The sequence below is a fragment of the Eschrichtius robustus genome, chromosome 6 (assembly GCF_028021215.1).
Source record: "Eschrichtius robustus isolate mEscRob2 chromosome 6, mEscRob2.pri, whole genome shotgun sequence".
Classification (NCBI taxonomy): Eukaryota; Metazoa; Chordata; class Mammalia; order Artiodactyla; family Eschrichtiidae; genus Eschrichtius; species Eschrichtius robustus.
In genome coordinates, this window is record NC_090829.1 from 80,166,617 (window position 1) to 80,186,267 (window position 19,651).

Sequence of the window (19,651 nt, forward strand, 5' to 3'; positions counted from 1 at the left end):
ATGTCCCTTGGAGTCCAGCATCATATCAGGTTCCTCCTCTCTGTCTACCTGAGCTACATTAGCCTTCATTCAGTTCTTTCTACCTGCCATGTGCCTTCCTGCCTCAGAGCAGGTGCCTGTGCTGTTCCTTCTGCCTGGAATGTTCTCCCCACCCCACCCCCATCCCATCCCCAAGCCCTTGCCTAGATGATTTCTTCAGATCTCAGGTCAAACATTCCCCCTTCAGGGAAGCCTTGGCTGCCTCCTCAGACTAGATCAGGTTCATCATTCTTTCAGTCCCCTGAACGTGACATTCACAGTGCCATTACAGTTTATGATGATATGGTTCTGTAATTGTTGGATTGCTGTCTGACTTCCTACTAGACTCTAAGGCTCCATGAGGGCAGAGATGGGGTCATTTTGCTCATCATTTTACACCCAGCACTAAGCCTGGCACATACCAGGTACTGAGCAATAATTTGTGCAGTGAATTAATTTGCCTGGACAGTGTTAAAACTGAAAATCATAGGAATTATTCTATATGTTTCAGATGCTTTTACAGTTCAGATGGAGACTTCTTGATTGGTAAGTTTTGAAGATTTCAGACCCTTTCATTGGTAATTGATCCCTAGTCATAAGCTACGTTTTAATTGTATGCATATGACTCTCCTTTCAATCTGTCTTACTTAGTGCAGTCTACAGACTGAGGTGTAAAGGCAATTGGAGGTCTGGAAAAGATTCTTTGTGTACCCCCAAACCACTACTCTATTTCCTGGTCTCCCTGTCTTTGCTCGTTTCTTCTGGGCCTTTCTGATCTGGGAGATCTGGGCAGCTGAAAAGAAATGAAGAGTAATACCAACATGTGATTAACTTGTTAAGATAACTCTATTTGCCTTCAAACTCACCCAAGAAAAGACCATCTGTCATTGATATCTGCAATATAAATACAAATTTTCATGAGACCATCAAGATGGAAAGTCTAGTAGGGATTCCTCTGGTCTTCCCATTCTTTTTCGATGGTTTTAGTACTGATATTCTGGAGTGAACATTTTGATGTAGACAGTAGACATGCAAATGCCAGCATCCTGCTGGAACTATCAGAAATGGGTCTTTTTCCATCCTATTTCTGCTGCTCTTTCTGGTCAAGCCACAGAATTGTGCAAATACAAGCTCCTTACCTGGCAACCAAAGAAAAGAAGAAAAAAGCAGAGTCAATTTTTCCATTCATGTTTTTCTAGACAGTAAAATAGCTAACCTAAGTTGTCAATTCTTTCATATTCCCCCATAAAACTCAATAAAGTACTTTTCATTTGGAATGAAAAAGCAAATGCAGCCCTTAAGCCTTTTACTCTTCATGAAGTCGTTCTCGCATGAAAAGAGCTACTCACTGCCACCCTGTCTTTTTTGTTAGTTCCCCAGAAAGGGAAACTTCTCATTTACACCGAGTTTGGCAAGATGCTTGTTCAGCCCAACGAGATATGCGTCATTCAGGTTGGTGATGTGTCCCCCTCTCCTCCCTGCTTCTCCCTAATTTGGGAGCAATCTGATGTTGCAACTGCTGCTATTTCCAACTCTAAAATTTCTCTGTCATGTCTGGGCAATGGGGAGGGAGTTTAAGTTATACAGAAGGCTCCCTGTGCAGAAGGGTAACTAGACTTGTGTGCCTACTTTGTTTTATTTTTTTTTCAAATTTATTTTATTTATTTATTTATTTAGTTAGTTAGTTATTTTGGCTGTGTTGGGTCTTCGTTGCTGCACGCAGGCTTTCTCTAGTTGTGGCGAGCGGGAGCTACTCTTCGTTGTGATGCAAGGGCTTGTCACTGCGGTGGCTTCTCTTGTTGCAGAGGACAGGCTCTAGGCACACGGGCTTCAGTAGCTGTGGCACGCAGGCTCAGTAGTTGTGGCATGCAGGCTCAGTAGTTGTGGCTCATGGGCTCTAGAGCGCAGGCTCAGTAGTTGTGGCACACGGGCTTAGTTGCTCTGCAGCATGTGGGATCTTCCCAGACCAGGGCTCAAACCCATGTCCCCTGCATTGGCAGGCAGATTCTTAACCACTGCACCACCAGGGAAACCCCCTACGTTGTTTTAAAATAGCACACAATCACAAAGCAAAGAACATATTGTCAATTCACTTTCCTAAATATTTATATACACTCTGGATAAGGCCCTGGTGGGGGTGGAAAGCAGTGAAGATGGATTTCTTTAAAATTTGGCTAAATCAGGGCACTGTTATCTATGAAGCCAGTGAGAGAGTAGACTAGAATTGGTTTGGGTCACAGATGTGATTAGAAGTTAAATTTTTCTTTCTACCTCCTCTTTGAGCTGGTCACCTCTCCAACATAGTTCAACAGGCTACAGAATTACTTGTGCAAGTGAGGCTGGCTATGGCTCTTGGGCAGCTTCTTTATAACTACAGGTATAATTTGGGAGAGCACACCAGTGTTTACTTCTGTTCCAGAGAGGAATGCGGTTCCGCATAGATGTCTTCGAGGAGACCAGGGGCTACATCCTGGAGGTCTACGGCGTCCACTTTGAGTTGCCTGACCTGGGACCAATTGGTAAATCTTCAGTGCAAGCTTCTAAGCCTGACTTGAAATTTAGGACACAGATAATTGCATGAAAGTTAAACATCCATCTCCCCTCTTTATCTCACTCAAACTTCAACTTTCCTCTCTAGACAACTTCTTCCCTAGACCAAGTGTAGTTGGGAATTTCAGAACATATTAGAGCTCCCTGAGCAATCGCAGACTTCTTATTTCAGACCTCTAAGTTCAGGGGCTCCAGGTGGCATAGCTGACCCATCTGATGAGATGACAGCTTCATTAATTAGCTGGTCAGTGCACCAGTCCATCAGCTTGTCTCGGCTCCCATGTTGTGCTGAGCGTAATGACAGGAACCACATTAAGGGTAGAACAAGCTTCTTCCCATCACATACATGCATAACAGAAAACGATCCAAGCCAACCCATGGTAAATCTCTCTCTAGAATAGTATACAGACCATTGGAGAGCAAAACAATATGTAATAGATTTCAGGTTATACACAGTATACCCTAGAGGATGTAGAAGTCTGGGTTACTGTAGGCCAAGTCTCCAGGAACAGCTTCATAGAAAAGATAAGATTTGACTAATCCTTGATGGAAAGTTGAGGGAAAATAAAGAGGAAAGAGATCAGCTTAAGAAAAAGTGTGCAAGTGGGAATGGGGTTTGTGGATAGAAGGAAGATCATGTTCTTAAATGAGAGGCTTGTGTGTAGACAATAAAATGGGAAAAGCCATAACAATGGTAGGGGCTATGTGGCTATGGAAAGGGGAAACGGACTGAAAGACATACAGTCTATGACCCTCACATTCCTACTGAGCATCCTCCAAAAAATCTACACACTTGAGGGTCAAAAAGCGAACCTCACTCAGTCCTGTGAAGGAGCTAGAAACCACAGCCTCCATGAGGCAGATTAAAACTTCCAAAAGTGAACCAAGGTCCCCCACCCCCAGTTCTTCTGGCAAGCTGGAGACAGGAGAGCAGGAGAGAAGTGAAGGCAGTAGGAGGGGTTGTTCTCAAAACGTCTCTGGGAGTGAAAGGAGTGATTGGGAAAATTGGCCCTTGGATCCATCTTTGGCATGTTTGCTGAAGGTGGTGGCCACAGCCCCCCAGCTCTTCCCTTTCCTTGTCAACAGATTTTTTTAGAGCAAACCAGGGACAGGCCAGCATGTGCCTTCTGGTCACTCCCCTGGGGGATCCAAATAGTCAGAGGAAGGTGAGAGGCAGCAGAGAGGCAGTGGAGCCATGGTGGGCCATCTGTTATCCTGCTCTCCACCCTCTCTTCCCACTTTGCTCTGGCTTCCTGCTGCTCCAGAGCCAGCAGAGCCTCCGGGTTCCATGGAACACGTATCCTCTGGGAAATATATATAATTTACTAACCAGCTGGGGACATATTTTTTTTTAAACCCCAGGAGCTGGAAATGATAAAACACTCCCCAGGTCTCTCCTTTTGGAGTTAAATTATGTTTTTGCACTTACGTTTTTCATTTTTGGTCTTTTGATTTATTTTTTTCTCTCTGGAGGGAACATTCACAAAACAAAGGTAAGCAGGCAAGTCCCAAATACTGTCTCCCTCAGTGGCAGACACATTGTCAAGCTGCAGAGCAGTTTTTCAGGTTTGGGTTGATTCTGAGTTCTGTCTGAGGAGCAGAGGCACGCCTGGGGCTACAGTATGTAACCTTTTCTTTCTCAAGGACTGTAGATGAGTTCTAGAGTCATCAGAGTTTTCTTGGAAAAAAAGATCTAGTATTCTATCATATCTTCCCTTTCCTCTTTTCTAGTTTCTTCCTCTCCTCCCCTTCCCTCCCCTGTAGTGATGAGATAATGCATGTAAAATGTTTATAAACCATATTCACTCTACACCTTTAGGATGTAATGCTGGTGATGATGATGATGATATTTTCATGATTTTTTACTGACCAAATTCCTTGGGTCCTCCTTAAAGGTCACCAGACTGGGATTCCAATGAGCCTTTGAACAATGAAAGCAAATTGTGGAGTAGCTTTTGACGTGGAAGAAAGCCCTTTCTCTTTGTGCAACAGTGGGCATCTTTCCTATGTGATTTCAGAAGTGTCTAAAAGACTTTTGGGTCATTTGTTCTAGGAGCCAATGGCTTGGCCAATCCTCGTGATTTCTTGATACCTGTTGCCTGGTATGAAGATCAACAAGTGCCAGGTGGTTACACTGTGATTAATAAATACCAGGGCAAGCTGTTTGCTGCCAAACAGGTAAAGTAAGCGGGTTTGTAGGCAGGGGAAGGAATGAATAGTTATTAAGCACCTTCTGATTGCCAAGGCTAGTATTAAGTATTTACATATATTATTTCATCTTTACCACATCACTAAGATACTACAAATAAGGTGCTACTTGCCTTATTTGTAGTCATGAAAACAGGCCAGGTGGTGATAACTTACCAAATGTCACAGTAAATGACAGAATCAGCATTCAAACCCATATCTTTCTGACTCCAAAGGGCATGCATCCTCTTTCTATTTATCAAGCAATAAAAACCCCGCAATATCTAGGTCTCTATAAATGGTGGGGGAAACATAATATACAGGCGGGGCAATGTGTTCTGAAAAGGGAAATGAGTTAATAGCAGTTCGTCTAAGACTTATATTCAACAATGGTCACCATATTTTCAAATACAAGCAATGATTGATAGAAAACAAGCAGAACTCAGTTAGTTTGACTTCGTTTATAGCACCAGCCTGGTAAACTCAGGAGATAAGCAAAGGCATAGATAATAATAAAAATAACAATATATAATCTATAATATAATACATTATTACTTCATATACTGGATATATAATATAGTAGAATAAAGTAACCATACAGTAAAAATAATCCAAATATCTCTTCTGTTTACCATTATTCATTTGCTTTATTTTTGCCCATTTAACTTATTGCTTATATTTTGCTAGGGCATGTTATTTTCTTTGGACAGCATCTAGAAGGTATGCTAACCAGCAGAGGCCAACTAGTTTGGCATTTAAAATTAACTCTTGAGGGTTCATTGTCACCCTCATTGACACATAGTCACCCTTATATTCTCTGGATCAGGATTTCTTAAAATGTGATTCAGAGACCATTTGTATCAGAAATTCTCAGGATAGCTTGTTTAAAATGCAGGTGCTGAGCTACTACTCCAGCCTGGCAAAAATGATGACCTCTGGGGATGCAGTGTGGAAATCACATTCATTTTTCTTCCTGTGCTATACAGTAGGCACTCACCAGCCATCTACTTCGTACACGGTAGTGTACATACGTCAATCCCAATCTCCCAGTCCATCCCACCCCCCACCCCTTGGTGTCCATATGTTTGTTCTCTACCTCTGTGTCTCTATTTCTGCTTTGCAAATAGGTTCATCTGTACCATTGTTCTAAATTCCACATATATGTGTTAATATACGATATTTGTTTTCCTCTTTCTGACTTACTTCACTCTGTATGATAGTCTCTAGGTCCATCCACGTCTCTGCAAATGGCGATGAAGAAGATGTGGTACATATATACAATGGAATACTACTCAGCCATAAAAAGGAACGAAATTGTGCCATCCACATTCATTTTTAAATGACTATTCCCTGTATTATATTTGACATACATTTGATAGAGGATCACCATTCTAGAGGTAGCCAGCAGCTCCATGGGTTTCCACTTTCCAAATGGACTCTGTGCAGGTTATTCTCTGTGTGAGCCCCCACTGATCCATTCTCCCATCTCTGCCATGATCTGTGCCCTGGGAGGCTGACCTACATGGACTATATCACCTGGACTCCCTAGCCTAACTACCTTCCTATAACAGAGCACTGATCCTCTCTTACCCCAGGGCAGACCCAAGAAGCATCACCTTAGGATTGCTCTGAAATCTCAAGTCCCTGGGGCTGGAACTCTTAGAGACCTTCTAGCCTTCCTGCACTCACCAACCCAGGCACTGAACATACCAGAATCTCCTCTGGGCAGCAGTTAGCTGGAGAGCAGTCACAGCCAAGTGCCTGCCCTCAGCACTGGGAAACCCAGACGGTGGCCCAGATTGTCAAAGAATTGCTGGCATCCACAGATTCTCACAATTGTGTTAAAATTGTTGAAAAGGCACTGCTGCTTGGAGCATGTGCTGTGCTTGTGCTGCACATGTGATCAGAAGCAGCTGCAGCTTATGAACGGGAAGACTAGGGTTAGCGGCGTAGTGAGGACGGTTTGAGAGAATGTGAAGCAACCACAAGATGATTCAGGGTGATATTTTTCCCAAAGATGGTATTATTAAATGATGAGAACAGAATCAAATCAAAAAAGAGACAGTAATGCCAAGTACGAACCGAGGAATCATAGCTACAAAAGCATTACATGCTAAAATCACCCTTTCCTGCCTTTTTTTGTTGTTGTTGTTAATCAGGATGTCTCCCCGTTCAATGTTGTGGCCTGGCATGGGAATTACACGCCCTACAAGTACAACTTGGAGAACTTCATGGTCATCAACTCAGTGGCCTTTGACCACGCAGTAAGTCTGGCCCACGGAGGGGCCCCGGGGAGAGGACACCCGTAGGTGGGAGGGGTCCACAGTAGACCCCTGACATTCACAGATTTAACACTACCAGTGTCACCCTTGGAAGCCCGAGATTTAGTCATTTGTCGTTGTGCTGACAGGAATTTGAATCATCTGCTGCAAGGCTTCAGTGAAGGAGTAAATAACATAGCTAGAGGGCGATCCAGGCTAGACGCTCAGCACTCACCCTGCAATACAGCTCAGTTCTCCACAGAGTATTCACAGGAACTCTCCTACATGGCTAAAAACTTGGTTTCTTCCTGGAAAATATATCCCCAAAAGAAAACCAGTGCTAATGTTAGTGATGGAGTGGTGAGGAAGGAACATTTCTGGATTTGGAAAGTTCTCTGTCCTGCTCATAAATACCAAGAGTCTGCTTGCTCTGACTGCCCACTCCAGTGCCTCCACGCCCGGCTCTTTTTAGCCATGATGGAACAGACAGCCCTTTTCTAAAGTTACTCATAATGTTCCGTACTTGAATTTAAACCAAAGAAATTCTAGATTATGAATTCGGTCATATTTTTCAGTCAATCACGGGACTACAAATAGGTCCCCAGCCCACAGTGCAGGCCCCCAAGGCCCCACATTCTTGATAAAGTGCTACTTCTGAGATCCTGGGGGAAAGTTCACTTTGCATAATAGATTAACTTAACCCACAAGCTGGAGGGGTAATTAGGGCAGAAGCCAGAAAACCAGAGACAGAAAGCTTACTCTGAGCCAGTTCAGCTTACCTCTAGGGGCCCAAAACTGCCCTTCTGAAGAGCAGCCACACTTAATAAAATCAAAAGGGAAAAGAAAATGAGGCATCATGCCCAAAGCAGCAAGAAAAAGGATCCTGAGACATTGATAGAGCTTTATTTGAGCTTCGCTACCTTTTCTTTAACAGTTTCAGATCATTTCTCATGACAGATGAAGAAGTGTTCATTTTCACAGCATAAAGCGTTTTTTGACTTGCATTTACACATGCCCAATCTCCTCTGTACTGCTGCTATAGTTGTTTTCCCAAAATTCAGACCTGATCATTCTATCACAGCATTAGAAAACCTTTGCAGGCTCCCTGTGGTTTAGGATTAAGTCTGAGCTCTGAAGCATGGTATCTGATGGTCTTCGCCATCTGGCCCTGGGCTCATTTCCCAGTACCACCTCTTGCCCCTCTCCCTTTTGCCAGTGCACTCTGGGCTTTAGCTTTCTTGCCTCTAAACAAAATCTCTGTGCATTTTGATCTTTCCTGTTTTCTGTGCTTAAAATGCCTTTTTGCCTTTTCCTTCCTTTCCTTCCCTTCCTACCTTCCTTCCTTCCTTCCTCCTTCCCTCTCTTTTTCTTTCTTTCTCCTTTCATTCTTCAGGTCCTACCTCAAATGTCACCTCCTCTTTGAAGCCTTCCCTGATCCTCTCAGTAGAGATAGGCACTCTGTACCCCCTTGGCTCTCTATCTGTAAAGCTAGATTGCCCTTGGCACCTTGCTGTGATTCATTATTCATGCACTTGTTTTATTACTCCTTCAGTCCCCCTCACACACACACACCACCACCACTAATGATGCTAAAGGGCAAGGAGTAGTGCTCAATCATCTTTGAACCCCAGACCCTCATGTGGCATCTGAAAGCAAACGTGATCATTGATTGCCATTAAGTTGAATCTCAGTCTTTCCACCGAAAGATTCTAAAGTTCTTGATAAATCATAATATTGTCCCCCCACCTATTCCCCTCTACACTACCACCACCCAGACGAGTGATGCATTTTAGACCTGAGAGTCAAACAAGGGTAAGAAAGCAATGAGGATACCATCTGGAATCTCTGTGATTCCTCCAAAGGGATGCACATCCTACATCTATACCAACCCTTGGATATTATTTTATTTCTATTTCCACCTTACTCTGAGCACCCCTTCTGCCAAGAGCTCCCTGCAGCACATCCCAGCTCTGGTCACTCTGACCTGAGGTTGGGGGGCATGCACTGCTTGTTGTCAGACCCACAGGGTAGTACTTACAAGAAATGAGGGCTCAGCAGGGTGAAAAAGCTGCTCAGAATCTCCTTAGCTGGTGTTAATTCATTTTGCTTCAAGCACAGCAAGAGGGGAAAGTCAGATGAGTGATTACTACACCTCTATGACAAGCCCAGACTTCTTAGCCTGGCCTGTGGTTTGATCAGAAATCACAGTTTCACTCAAAAACCCCTTCATGCGTGGGTGACGTGTGTCATTGTCCAGTCACCTCCCTTTCCTCGTGTCTTCAGGCTTTCCTTGTCCTTTCTTTCACAGGACCCATCCATTTTCACAGTATTGACTGCCAAGTCTGTCCGCCCCGGAGTGGCCATCGCTGATTTTGTCATCTTCCCACCGCGATGGGGAGTTGCTGATAAGACCTTCAGGCCTCCTTATTACCACAGTAAGTCTTTTGCCAAGTTACATTTGAAAACCAAAGAGATGGTGGAGTGGTGAGCATTACCCGCGGGGAACGCTGCCAGAGGTGTTTTTGGACGCCCTGCCCTGGCTGGAGTTCAGAGCCTGCCTCCCCAGGCCCAGGGCTGCTCCCCCAGAATTTTAGCTACTTAAACGCCACAACTTGTGTGGGGATGGCAGTGGTGTTTGACTCTGAGAAGGAAACAACTGTGTAATGCCTAGAGCCCAGTTCCTCTGGCCCTGAAGAATGGCACAAAGGCTGGTAAAGGATGAAGCAAGATGTTTCTTTACATTTTAGGTGTAAAGGGAGGAGGAACCGTGGGATGTTGTTGGTTAGTTTGCTGTTTTTGGAAAGTTCATTATCTAAGTCTGGTTCAAAAGCCAATAAAATGTGCCTTCTCCAATAATAATTGGAGGGGTAAAGCAGATTGCAGTCCACGCTAGGGGATGGATCCTATTCTGGAAGCAGTTTCTGCAAAGCAGTTGTTGTCTAGAACAGAACTTACCAGATCTATGCTTTTTTTCATCGTATTAATACTGTTTTTACTTACTGCGAACACTTAATGACAATTTCCTGTGGCTCTAAGTTTCTTTAAAAGTATTAACCCATTCAATCCTCATAACAGTTGTGAAAGGTAGGTAGTATCATTATCTGCCTCCACCCCCGCCGCTTTTTTTTTTTTTTTTTTTCAGAGATGAAACTGAGCTGTGAAGGATTAAGTATCTTGCTCAAGGCCTCACAGCTAGTTAAGTGGTGGAGTCAGGATTTAATGAAGGCAGTCCGATGCCGGACCAGACAGTCATGGGCACTAACAGATATGCCTAGCACAGTGCCCAGTGCATGATATGCATCTAATAAATATTTATTTAATAAGTGAATGCATCGCCAAGAATGAATAAGGTACCTCATGGCTGTACTTAATGAAACTGGCATTTTTAATTGTGCAGTAGCTAGCTATAAACCCAACCTAAATGTCAACGCACAATTCTACTTCCTGGAGATTGCATTTTTGTACATAGAGTTCTGGAAAGACTCTGAGGTGCATGTCAGCTGCAACGTTCTAAAAAACAAACCCCTTTCTTTAGTTAATCTCAGGGCTTTCTGTCTCTGAGGCTCATCGCTATATGTTCCCAGGTGCCAGCACTTTAACAGGATACAACAGTGACTAAATGAGCAATTTAGGCATTTGTAGAGGATGGAGAACAAGGGCCCTCAGAATGGAAGAAGGTCACTTCATGGTCAAATGTCAGCATCACCTTTTTCAGGTGATATCACCTGAAAAGGACGCAATTGGTTAACGCTTCAAGGACACCAGATACTTTCTGAATAAAGATGTAACAAACTATGTCCTTTCTGAAGAATATCAAGCCCATCACAGGTCCCAACTGTTCTCCTCCTGGAAATTAGTCCCCTAGAGGGCCTGTTGTCAAGGCAAGAGAATTGCTCTGGATTATAGCCTGTACGTCACATACTAATCCCTGATACTTCACTATCTCACATAGTTCTTATGTGGAGGCTGCTCTTTGTGCCTGAGGTAGTGGTTTTCAAATTTTAGCACGTGTCAGTGTCACCTGGAGGGCGTATTAAAACGCAGATTCCTGGGTCCCACCCTCAGAATTTCTGCTTCAGAACACCCAGGGTAGGACCTGAGAATTTGTATTTGTAACAAGTTCCCTCGTGATGCTCATGCAGCTGTTCCAGGAACCACACTTTAAGAGCATTAGGGGATATAAAACCCACTTAGAATGACTTTTTTAAAAAAAATTTTCCCCTGGGTCCACTCTCAGAGAGTTTAATTAGTTGGTGTTGAGGTGGAACCTCAGAAACTGCATTTTGAACTAGCAAGTCAGGGGATTCTGATGCAGGAGGTCTACAGACCACATGTTGAGAAATGCTGGCCTGGGGCTAGTCTCCCCACCCAGGTTCGCTCCTGTGCTACAGTTCTCAATCCATTGCTTGATTTTAGTTTGTAATTCAGACTGCCTGAAACAAATGGCCTCGTGAAATGCCTCTTCTAATTTTTTTTAAAGACTCTCAAATAAATTTGGCCCAGGATAGATAAATCTCGGAGAGGTATGGTTGCCCTGAGTTAGTTGGAAAAACCCCAGAACCCTGAGTTAGAAATTATTTTTACCAGAGATATTAAAAATAATGCTTTAGCAATAATCAAAATCTTTGCCACTTTGATGTGACTTTACAGAAGTGGAGAATGATTTCTGTAGAAATATTGCCTCCAGTCATCTATTTTTTTCATAATAAATTTATTTATTCATTTATTTATTTATTTTTGGCTGCATTGGGTCTTCGTTGCTGCACGGCTTTCTCTAGTTGCGGTGAGCGGGGGCTACTTTTCCTTGTGGTGCACGGGCTTCTCATTGTGGTGGCTTCTCTTGTTGCGGACCATGGGCTCTAGGTGCACGGGCTTCAGTAGTTGTGGCGTGCAGGCTCAGTAGTTGTGGCTCGCAGGCTCTAGAGAGCAGGCTCAATAGTTGTGGCGCACGGGCTTAGTTGCTCCATGGCATGTGGGATCTTCCTGGACCAGGGCTCGAACCCGTGTGCTCTGTGTTGGCAGGTGGATTCTTAACCACTGTGCCACCAGGGAAGCCCACCTCCAGTCATCTTAATGCACCTTAGTCGACTGGATTCAGCATTAATCAAAAAGGCAAGGCCTACCTTCCCAGTGTCCTTTGAAATACAGAAAATGATGTAGAAATGTCATCACCAAATCATTGCTACCTAAATTCATATTCAGACCAAAGTTGAATTCTGTCTTGCTCTCGTCTCAAAATTAAGCCATGAAGGTGACCCTGAGGATACATACTAGATCAAGGAGTGTGACGGCATATTTAAGTCATGAACAGAACTGCTTTTAAAATATAGACACTTTATGCTTACAGTTGCTTCTTTTCCTCTATTTCTGCTTCATGGAGAAACAAGTAGAGCTATGATCTGGGTCTTACCTTTTCTGCAGGGGCCTGCAGCAGCATTTTGTTTTCTGGGCAAAATGCGTATGGCTGCTTAGGCAGTTCCACAAGTATTTTGGCACTTGGCTATATTCACATGTAAGGAAGGAGGTGGAGCACTTATCATGTCAAATGTTTGGCTTTGCAAGGGTTGCCAATGCCATCTCTCTCTTCTCTGCCCAAGATTTGCACTCTGAGCACTCTCATGGGACAGACTATGACTATGAGACTATGAAGAACTTTAAAGTGGCTGCTTCTTACTCATTTCTATCACAGTACTTAGCACAGTGTCTGTATATGCTGGATGGATGGATAGGCAGATGGATAGGGTAGGGAATGGACAGATGAATGGATGGATGGACGGATGGGTAGATATTCACCCAGGTGTTATATTTCTTTAATTCTTGCTTTAGATAAAGAGCTTTGTTTCAACAGAAACATAAGATTGAAAAAGTGGGAACATGGTGATTTTTGTCAAATTTTGTTGATTCTGGAGGCACAACTGGGACCGGTATACTTAACTTATATGAAAGAAAATTTCCATTTAACTTGGGAGAACTTTCTAACACCCAGAGTCTTCAGTAATATGATAGGTTCCTTTGTTGAGTAGAACGCTTCCATTCACAGGAGGAGTGCAGGCAGAGTCCAGAAGGTAATCTGTCAGGAATGATATACAGAATATTTCTGTTTTGAGCAGAAGTAGGGGTCCCTTCTAATATTAAGATTTTCAGATTCTATGAAGAGAATGTCAATGGAAAAAGAATGAATCTAAGAAGCATTTTGGAGAATGAAAGAATAAGATGATATTAGATTCAGATATAGAAGATATTTGTTAGAATATATAGTATTTATGGATTAGTTTTTATAGATAATAAGATTTTTTCACACAGATTATTATTTGATAATGGCCTCCAAGTCCAGGGGTCTTTCCATTCCATCACATTTCCATCAACACACACACACACACACACACACACACACACACACACACACACACACACACCACTTAAATTTTCTAATTTGGTAACCAGAAATATGGTGATACCCTGTATGACTGTGAGACTATTTGGGAAAGGATTCAGATCTGAGAAAGAGGATAATTTTTATATGCGGCTTGTAAGCCTAGATGATGGAGTACATCCCTTCTTTATTATGATTTGCATGTTACTTATTATTAAAATTCTTGTCTGGGCCCTGATTTTCTTTAGATCTAGCATAATTTCATCCAGGAAGTAGAACTTAAGACCTCTGATAATCCACACGGCCATGGAGTAGAGCTTTGCCTACCAAGAATTCCACACTAATGAATGTTTTGCAGTCGTTTTCCTGTCTATCTATATTCTTTATAATTTCTATGAAATTTATCAGATTCTCCTATCTTCTTGACATTCTGTGGAAATAATGTTTGAGAGGTCTTGGTGTTGTCGGGCCTTGCCTGGGATAATAAAAATAATACTGTTTCAACCTTCCCAGGGAACTGCATGAGTGAATTCATGGGACTCATCAAAGGTCACTATGAGGCAAAGCAAGGTGGGTTCCTGCCAGGGGGAGGCAGCCTGCACAGCCCAATGACGCCCCATGGGCCTGATGCCGACTGCTTTGAGAAGGCCAGTAAAGCCAAGCTGGCACCTGAGAGGATTGCTGATGGCACCATGGTAAGCAAGTTAGATGTGAGGCTCTGGTGGCCTCTGGGGTCCCCAACCTTATTGAGAGGCTATTTTTTATTTTCCCAAAGTCACAAAGAAGGAGTCAGGAGAGGAGAGTGTGTGTCTATGTGTATGTTCCCATGTGTGTATGCACACACCCCAGTGTATATACTAGACTCCTGATGTGGTAGGGTAAAAAGAGTTTGTATTGTACTTGGAGTCAGACCTGGGCTCAAATTCTAGCTCTTGGTTCCTGTGTGACCTTGAGTAAGTCACTTAACTTCTCTGTGCTTCATTTTCTCCATCTGTAGAATAGGTAGGGCATCCAACCCAGCCAGTGGCTGTGATTTAACCCTGCTGACTGTACAGCACTGTTCAAATATAAGGGGGGATATTTTTAATACTATGTGAGGAGTCTTCCCTTATCTGTATGCAGCCCTCTGTATATATGCTCTGTCTCAGAGTCATCTCCTGCTTTTTGAAGTAATCTTCTAGGGCCACAGGAACAGGGGATACAAGATGTCACCTTTAGCTAGTTTCTCAAGCCCAGGAGGATCAAGGAAACCTTTGCCTGACTATAGTCAGAGATTGTGAGCAGCAGTTCTCAGCTGTTTTCTCATTTTCTTTTGCTCTCCTTTGGCATGGGATGAAGCTGATGGGATTTAAAACCTGTTTTGTATTCCTCCTGTGTCACGCTGTAAACACTGAGGCTGAACACAATTGCAGTTGGCTGCAGTACTTGATTTCATTTTATTTTGCATTCTAGTTTATGGACCACAAGGAGTAATTTTATGCTAAATCATATGTAAATTTGCTTTAAAGTTTTAAACAAATGCCTTCAGTGCCACCTGACTTTAAAATCGATAGCACAGACCTGCCTGACTCCATGCCCAGCTCGCAAACTACTTAATCAGAGAGCTTATCTGTCCCTCTGCCCAACGCAGTTTACTTTCAGTTCCAACTTGAGGACCATAGTTGATGGAGCTGATCTGCAGGGGCAGGGTGCGAGTCCCATCTGCTGGACCTCGGCTCCATTTCCCCTAGCAAGGGCCTCTGCAGAGTTTCTGTAGAACCCCTTCATCTCTGTGCAAGAGCTCTATGAAATATTGATAATCTTAAGCTATTACCTCTGAAAGTTCCTGGAAGTTCACAGGCTACCCCAGAGTTACCACTTAGTGACCTTCAGTGCCCAACTTGGCTTTGGATAGTGTTACCAGGCAGCAGTGTTTTGCCAACAGCGAGGCACAGGACAGGGCTGTTTCTATGAGGAGCAAGGCTTTGGGGAATGTCTAGGGCTTGGAGCTCTAGTGAGAAGGAGCTCTCCTATGGAGGAGAGCCCAGACTACCTGGCAAAGGAGGGTCCAACACTTTACTAGACCTAACTGGGTCTCCCTCACCATTTCCCATTACATAATTTGGATCCCCGCTCATCCATATGCCTTATCCTTATACCACTTTGGAATAAATTAACTTTATAATACTGTCTTCATAGCTCAGCTGGGATGGAGTTTTGTTACTCCAGTCAGACAGCAAGGCTCCTAAGAAGTAGTCAGCAAAGAGACAACAATAATTATGGCCTTAATAATGACCTTTATATCTGAATAGTGCTTTATAACGTGCACAACACCTCCATATGATCTCATTTGGTCCTCATATCAAGCCTGTCACGGGAAGTCAGGCAGAGACAATCAACTCCATTGTTTTATTTTTTTAATATGTATTTATTTATTATTTTATTTGTTTGTTTATTTTGGCTGCTCCTGGTCTTAATTGCGGCACATGGGATCTTCGTAGCAGCATGTGGGATCTTTAGTTGCGGCATGCGCACTTCTTAGTAGCAGCATGCAGACTCTTAGCTGTGGCATGCATGCGGGATCTAGTTCCCCAACCAGGGATCAAACCCAGGCCCCCTGCATTGGGAGTGCAGAGTCTTACCCACTGGACCACCAGGGAAGTCCCTCTCCATTGTTTTAGGCAAAAAGAAGTTAATGTATATTAGACACCAGACATTAACATGGGTTCTCTGAGTTGTGGCACAAAGAAAATTTTTATCTTCCTTTTGTCCATGTATATTTTTAAAATTTCCAGCAACATGAGCACATAAGAATTGTAGGGTTTTCTTTTTTTTTTAAGCCATAGTGAGTCGGAAAATCAGCAATAGGTGAAGCTGGAATGTCTAGGATGCACAGGGCACTTGCATATTCTTTCTGTTGCAGGTGAAACCTGCCTGAACATAGCAGGACATCCACCATTCAGAACCTTCTGGGACAAGGCTTTTAAAAGTGCTACAGCCGTTCCTGCTCCCTTCTTCCTATCTCCTCCTCCTCACTCTCTCTTTTCCTTCTTTTCCTTTTCCCAGCCTATTTCTTGGTCAGAGTCCTGCAAAAGAAAGGTTCAAATCCTAGCTCTATGATTTCTTACTACTATCACCTTAGACAGTCATTTCCCAGCTCTGAGCCTTAGTTTCCTCATCTGCAAAATGGGAAGTATGTTCTCCCTCACATGGACATAGCCACAGTAATGGCCCCTGAGAAGAATATTCCTAGGACTCTCCCACCTCTGCCCTTGGATCAAGCAAATTTAGCTCCATGATGCTACAAGGACAATGTGATGCTTACGTGTCCAGTTCCATTTTACAGAATGAAACTTGAGTGTCAGAGAAGTTAAGGATCTTGCACAAGCTACTACCCACTTATAAGTAGTAGGGCCAGAGCCAGAACCCAAGGCTTGAGCTTTTCTCCTCACCATGCTAGCACACATGATTTATTATTCAAAGATTCTACCTACTCATATCGTCTCTCTTGACATCTAATCAAATGTGTTTTATTATCCACCTCACTTCTTCTTTCTTGTCCCCATCCTCATTCCCTACAGGCATTTATGTTTGAGTCTTCTCTAAGTATGGCCGTCACCAAGTGGGGGCTGAAGACCTCTAATTGTTTGGATGAGAACTACTACAAGTGCTGGGAACCTCTCAAGAGCCACTTCACCCCCAATTCCAGGCACCCTGCAGGAACTAATTGAGACTGGAGCATTGCTACCATAATTGAGAATGGATTTGTGTGATTTCCTTTAGAATCTCATGCTCTTTGGCAGGACTGGGGGAGGAGGTTGGTTAAAATGAGAACTTACTTTTTCACAGTCAAGGAACTCAAACATTTATAGAGATGTATTTGGAAAGTTCTGTCAGCTTAATTACTCAATAAATACTTGCTGGTGTTCTGTGAAAGTGGCAATTGGTCATAATCAGGCCTTGATGAGGCAGACCTGTGGTGCCCAGGAATGGAAGTCCATGAGACTGGACCAGGAGATTAGGTTCTCCTGGAGTGAGAAGACAGGGAACAGAACAGAAAGGAATGGGAAGCAGTATTTCTCACTACTTTAGTTCTGTAGTTTTAACACATTTCCCCCACTTTGTTGCCAAATTTTGCTGCTACCAAATTTTTATTTAACAGTGTGTAATGAGAGTCAGCTATGTGTCAGGGCCTAGGAACTACGGTTGCCAGATAAAATACAACATGCTCAGTTACATTTGAATTTCAGATAAATCATGAATAGTTTTTAGTATAAGTATGTCCTGTGCATTATTTGGATATACTTATACTAAAAAATTATTCGTAGTTTATCTGAAATTCAAATTTAACTGATATGCCTGTATTTTTATTTGCTAAATCTGTCAGTCCTACAAGGGTATGGTCGTCAAGGAGATAGACATGGTCCTGGCCCTTACAGAGTTTACATTCTAGACAGGGAGACAAAATACACAAACAATATAATTACAAATTGTGAAACAGGCAAAGAAGAAAACAAATAGGAACTGAGATGGGAATGACAGGTGGGATGGGGAGATCTTTCTTTAGAGAGGAAGGTCTTCAATGAAAAAGTGACATTTAGCCAGACCTAAAGGATAGGAAGGAGCAAGTCATTGGAAGAGTAGGGCTGGGCTGGGGTGGGCTGGGGAAAAGGAGCATTCCAAGAAAAAGCCTTGTGGGTTCAAGGAACTGAAAGAAGAGTGGATGTGGGGAGCCCAGGAGCAGGCCATTGCAATAGTCCAGGCAAAAGACACCATTGTCCTGGACTAATGAGGTGGCAGCAGGGAGAGAGTGGATAAATCCCTGAAAGCTTTGGAGTAGACCTGAAAGAACTTGTTAGTGGGCTGGATGTAAGGGCTGTGGGAAAGAGGAGTTGCAGACAGGGCTGGGACAACTGCTGGGTTTCTGGCAGTGGCATTTCATGATCTCAAACAATAAGGTATCTTTGAGGGTGACAGTAGTTGGTGTGCCTTCCCAATGTTCCTTAATATATTAAGAAATCTTTATTAAAAATAAACCATTGTAAACTAGTAAAGTAGTTAATGCTTTAAAATTTTTAAATTGACCCCTATAGCAGGTTGCCAGTGGCTCACCTATATCCCATTAGCAATCACCATCCTGTGTTGACCAGCTGCTTCCAGTTGCCAGCAGGACACTCACAACATTGACTGAGGCCCAAACCAGAACAAAAGTGCTGAGGATTTTTTTTTTAACGTCTTTATTGGAGTATAATTGCTTTACAATGTTGTGTTAGTTTCTGCTGTATAAAAAAGTGAATCAGCTAGTGCTGAGGATTGGATGGCCCTGGATGCAGCCCTCAACCAACGGAACAGAAATTAGTGGATAAATACGCCAGCTCTCTTGCTCCACACTTCTGAGGCTTGTGTTCAGCTGTGATTCCCCTCAACTTCCAGAAGGATTAAGCTCCACTGCCCATGGTGGCAACTTCTAGAAAGGCATCCATTAGTAGCTTCCTTCCCTCTCACCCCCCCACTCTCCTATGGTGCTTCCTGGGCTCTTTTCTCAAATAACCCCAAACTAAGACAACCACTAAATATTCCCAAACTCCAGCACTTCCGTAATGAGCTCATTCTAACCCTCCTCTTATACACAAACCTAGACTCTCACCCATTTTGGTTCACTCTATCATCAGTGTGGTGACAAAGACTTCCTAGAGCTAAGGAAACGTTCTGTGTTTACATCCATTTAGCATCCAAGCCTGTGTACTTTATCTCCCCAGTGCTGGCAGCAACTCATCAGCAGGAGACAATATTTCACCCAGGCCAGGCTCTTCACACTAATTTAAAAAAGATTTAGTTTCCTTCTGTTGTGCTTCAGATCAGCTAGAAAGATCTGTATCATTTCCTTAATTCCCTATTCTCGAAGATATCTTCCTCTACTGTGCTTCCCAAGAAATACACCATCTCTTGGCTTAGAAATTAAAAAATCTTTTTTAAAAAAAAAGCCACCCCGATTAAGTTTCCTCCAATGACAGGAGGGTTTTCTGCCAGGTACCCTTGGCATCTTTATATATTTTCGAGAGAATGCCATAGAAGCCACCCTTCTCTTTTTTCTTTTTGGGAGACTTCTCTCACAGCCTGGGCTACTGGCAATCGCTCTAAACCAATGGGTCTCAATAAGGGTGATTTTGTACCCCTCGCCCAAGACATCTGGCAAAGTCTAGAGACATTTTTTGGTTGTCACAACTGGGGAGGGTGCTACTGGCATCTATCAGGTAAAGGTTAGGGAAGTTGGCAAACATTC

The 19,651-nt window shown here is 43.2% G+C and overlaps 1 protein-coding gene across 1 annotated transcript in view; it reads left to right on the plus strand.

Moving 5' to 3' along the window:
- Positions 1–17,307, plus strand: part of HGD (homogentisate 1,2-dioxygenase) — a 44,755-nt gene extending 27,448 nt beyond the window's left edge. Inside the window, exons 7-14 of the mRNA XM_068546665.1 lie at positions 530–564; positions 1,391–1,470; positions 2,438–2,537; positions 4,622–4,746; positions 6,915–7,019; positions 9,325–9,451; positions 13,903–14,084; positions 16,950–17,307. Coding sequence (XP_068402766.1) covers positions 530–564; positions 1,391–1,470; positions 2,438–2,537; positions 4,622–4,746; positions 6,915–7,019; positions 9,325–9,451; positions 13,903–14,084; positions 16,950–17,099 — 904 coding nt within the window. The 3' untranslated portion in view covers positions 17,100–17,307. The remainder of the gene's footprint in view (positions 1–529; positions 565–1,390; positions 1,471–2,437; positions 2,538–4,621; positions 4,747–6,914; positions 7,020–9,324; positions 9,452–13,902; positions 14,085–16,949) is intronic.
- The last annotated feature ends 2,344 nt before the right edge of the window (positions 17,308–19,651 follow it).